The sequence below is a fragment of the Apium graveolens genome, chromosome 11 (genome assembly GCF_009905375.1).
Source record: "Apium graveolens cultivar Ventura chromosome 11, ASM990537v1, whole genome shotgun sequence".
Classification (NCBI taxonomy): Eukaryota; Viridiplantae; Streptophyta; class Magnoliopsida; order Apiales; family Apiaceae; genus Apium; species Apium graveolens.
In genome coordinates this window covers 56,062,747-56,067,022 of record NC_133657.1, presented here as the reverse complement: position 1 = coordinate 56,067,022, position 4,276 = coordinate 56,062,747, and the positions used below count along the sequence as shown (strand labels likewise).

Sequence of the window (4,276 nt, the reverse complement as noted above, 5' to 3'; positions counted from 1 at the left end):
CCGAGACTTATAAAGTTTTTAAGCAGAAAAGATGAATGTCGATTGTATCGATAAAAAGTTTTGGACCGCCAGTTATCTGATGAAGTTTATACCGGGGTTAAGGATGTTGGTGAAATTTGTGACATGTAGTTATTTTATCTTGGTACTAGTAAGATGGGAAAGACCTGGATGGATGCCAAGTCATCATGATGACCTTAGTTATTTTAGATTTATTATAGTTATGGTAGTAGTTGGTTTACAGCTGGTGGCACTTAAGGGACATTTTCCCAAAATTATTGCCCTTGTTTGATCATGTAGCCATGTTATTGTTTTTTTCTTTATCTTTTATTTCGAACTTGGTTTTGAAACCTTGACCATCGTTTTATTCTTCTACGTATTTATTTCTCATAACGTTATTGGACCTTATGTCCGCTTCATACATGTTTACATATCGTTTCAAATAATACCTATGCTTAATACTTATGCTTCACAATAATCCCCTGAACCTTTACCCTACGATATTAATGATATGACGAGCAACTTATGTAGCACTAAGGCTGCATGTGCTAAACATTTTAAATATTAGATTCTAAAAAAATTTGAAAAAAGGGGAGAAGCTATGCTTTACAGTTACTAATGAGGAAGAAGAAAGTCTATAAGATATTATTTTATGATGTATTACCCTGCTAGCATATTTCTTAATAAGTTGCTTGTCTATTCATCTAAAAAAAATGTCAACTACACCAACCAACCCATATGAGGGTAACTAGACTCAGGGTCAGGATCAAAAGAATCCTACCATGACTCAGATTCTCCACCTTCTTCAGGTGCAAACCGCTGCTTTACACCAGCAGCCCCAAGCTCCTCAAGTCGGAAGCTTTAAATCTTTCCATTCCCTTCACCCACCGAAATTTACGGGAACAACAGATCCACTTAAAGCGAAGTCTTGGATAAAAGAGATAGAAAAATCCTTTGCTTTGGCAGATGTTGGTGAAAATAAGAAGACTGAATATGCAAGTTTTTATCCGAAAGATGAGGCAAATTTCTGGTGGGAATCCACCAAGAATTTAGAAGAAGATGGTGTAATCACGTGGCAAAGGTTTACTGAATTATTTTTGGAAAAGTATCTACCTCAATATTTACAAGATCAGTTGGAAGTCACGTTCTTAGAATTGAAGCAAGAAGGTATGACTGTAGCAGAGTACGAGACAATATTTTTAGAACTGGCAAGGTTTGTACCAGAATATATGGATTTGGAACATAAGAAGGCAAAACGGTTTATACAAGGACTTAAAGTATGGATACGTAGACAGGTGGCAGTTTTCAAACTCCAGACATATGATATAGTGGTTCAGAAGGCTATGATTATAGAAGGTGAAAGTGAAATGTCAAAAGGGGGAGAATTATAACAACAAAAGAAAATTTCAGGGTTCCGAAGAAATTCAAGGGCAAGGAAGTGGAAAGTCGAAGGGAAAGTTCAAGAAGGGTTCTGATACCCGATAAATAAGGGATTCCAAGGGTTCAAACCCAGAAATGTTGGACAGGGTAACCATTTCTCCACTCAGAATCAGCAAAAGGCAATAGACTCCCGGCCCCTGAATGTAAGACGTGTGGAAAGAAGTATTCTGGAATCTGTAACAAGCTTAACATCACATGCTTTAAGTGTAACAAGAAGGGCATTATTCTTCAGAATGTACCAGTTCTTCGGACAAGAAAGGTGTGACATGTTTTAAGCGTGGTAAGTTGGGACATATGGCTAGAGATTGCAAGGAACCTTCTCAACAATCAAATATTCTCAGGATAACTGGACCACCACCACCAGCACCTCAAGTGCAACCAAGGGCTAGAACTTTTAACATGACGATGAAAGATGTTGTTAGGACTCAAATGTGATTGCAGGTACACTTATTGTGAATTCTTTAGATACAAAAATATTAATGGATTCAGGAGCTACCAAGTCTTTTATATCCAAGAACTTTTTTGATAAATTGATTTGTGTTACTCAACCTTTGGAACCCAACTTGATTATAGAATTGGCTAATCAGGATAGAGTCTCTGTCGATAGAATTTGTCCTAATTGTGACATAGAGATAGAAGGTCATCATTTCTTCTCGAACTTGATACCTTTCAAATTAGGAGAATTTGATATCATCCTAGGAATAGATTGGCTAGCGGACGATGATGCTCGAATTAAGTGCAAAAGCAAGAAAGTGAGGTTGAAGTCCAAGGACGATAATAAAGTCATCTTTCGAGGGCGGAAATAAGAGAATAAGTTTTTGACGATGATTCAAGAAAAAAGATTATGGAGATAAGTATGTGAAGCCTATTTAGCACATAGTGGATTCTAGTAAAGAATCACCTAAAATAGAGGAAATTCCGATTGTTAATGAGTTTCCCGATATTTTTCCCAGACGAATTACCAGGATTGCCACCGGATCGAGAGATAGAATTTGTGATTGATTTGGCACCTGGCACTGAACCAGTATCAAAGCTCCTTACCGGATGGCACCGATAGAAATGAAAGAGTTAGCTACACAATTGCAGGAATTATTGGACACAGGGGTTATTCGACCAAGCGTATCCCCATGGGGCACACCGGTTTTATTCGTCAAGAAAAAGGATGGAAGCATGAGGTTGTGTATTGACTATCATAAACTTAATAAGCTGACCATTAAGAATAAATATCCATTGCCACGGATCGAAGATTTGTTTGACCAATTAAAGGGAGCGACATGTTTCTCTAAGATTGACTTAAGATCTGGTTATCACCAATTGAAGATCAAAGCGGAAGATATACTAAAATGGCGTTTCGTACGAGATATGGGCATTATGAGTTCTTAATGATGGCTTTTGGGCTGACCAATGCACTTGCCGCATTCATAGATTGATGAATAAAGTTTTCAAGAAATATTGGGATAAGTTCGCGATCATGTTTATTGACGATATTTTGATTTATTCTAAAACAGAAGCTGAACATGCGGAGCATTTGAGGATAGCTTTGGGAATTTTAAAGAAAGAAAAGTTATATGCCAAATTCTCTAAGTGCGAGTTCTGGCTAAAGGAGGTTCAATTTCTTAAGCACGTGGTAAGCAGTGAATGCATCAAATTGGACCCCACAAAGTTCGAGGCAGTAATGAATTGAGAAAGGACTAGGATGCCAACATAAGTAAGAAGTTTTCTGGGACTAGCTGGATACTATCAAAGATTTGTACAAGACTTTTCAAAGATAGTGATTCCGTTGACAAAGTTGACCAGAAAGAACGAGAAATTCATATGGACGGACAAGTGTGAAGAGAGTTTCCAAGAACTAGAGAAGAGGTTAGTTTCGGCACCCATGTTACTTCTACCAGATGAAGGAGGTGATTTCGTGATCCACAGTGATGCGTCTCACAAAGGACTAGGATGCGTGTTAATGTAGCATGGATAAGTGATTGCGTATGCTTCTTGGCAATTGAAGCCTTACGAGCAGAAATATCCACCTTATGACGTAGAGTTGGTGGCAATCGTATTTGCGCTTAAGATTTGGAGATATTATTTATATGGAGAGAAGTGTGAAATCTATACAAATCATAAAATCTTGAATTACATCTTTACCAAAAAGGAGTTGAACATGAGACAAAAACAATGGCTGAAATTGATCAAAGACTGTGATTGTATGAAAAATTATCATCCTGGAAAGGCGAATGTCGTGGCAGATGCCTTGAGTCGAAAGAAAAGATTGAACATATTAACATCATCAGAAGAGTTAATGAAATAATTGAAAAGTTGGAAATTTAAGTACGACCTGACTCGAGAGATAGCATAATGTATGTAATGACATTTCAACCTGAGTTATTTGACAAGATTTGACGATGTCAAGAGGAGGTGATGATTCAAGAAAGATATAAATTGACCGGTGAATAGGTAAAGAGTCAAAAGGATAGTGAAGGTATATTGAGATTTTCTTCTCGTATTTGGATTCCTAATGTCACAGAATTGAAGCACAAAATTTTATACGAAGCTCACAATTCAAGGTATTTCATCCATCCCGAGAGTACCAAAATGCATAGGGATTTAATGGAAAACTTCTGGTGGCAAAATATGAAGAAAGAGATCGCATAATGAGTAAGCAAATGTTACACGTGTCAAAGAGTCAAAGCAGAACATCAAAGACCAAGTGGATTTCTTCAACCACTGGAGATTTTGGAGTGGAAATGGGAGCATCTCGCTATGGATTTTGTATTGGGACTACCAAGAACTAGAGCTAATCACGATGCTATCTGGGTGATTATCGATCGATTGACCAAATTGGCACATT

At 37.4% G+C, this 4,276-nt stretch overlaps 1 protein-coding gene across 1 annotated transcript; it reads left to right on the top strand.

The window, feature by feature from the left end:
• The first annotated feature begins 779 nt into the window (after window positions 1-779).
• Window positions 780-1,388, top strand: LOC141695512 (uncharacterized). Its single transcript, XM_074499751.1, has one exon. It carries the CDS (start codon window positions 780-782, stop codon window positions 1,386-1,388), a length of 609 nt encoding a protein of 202 aa, XP_074355852.1.
• Window positions 1,389-4,276: the final 2,888 nt, after the last annotated feature.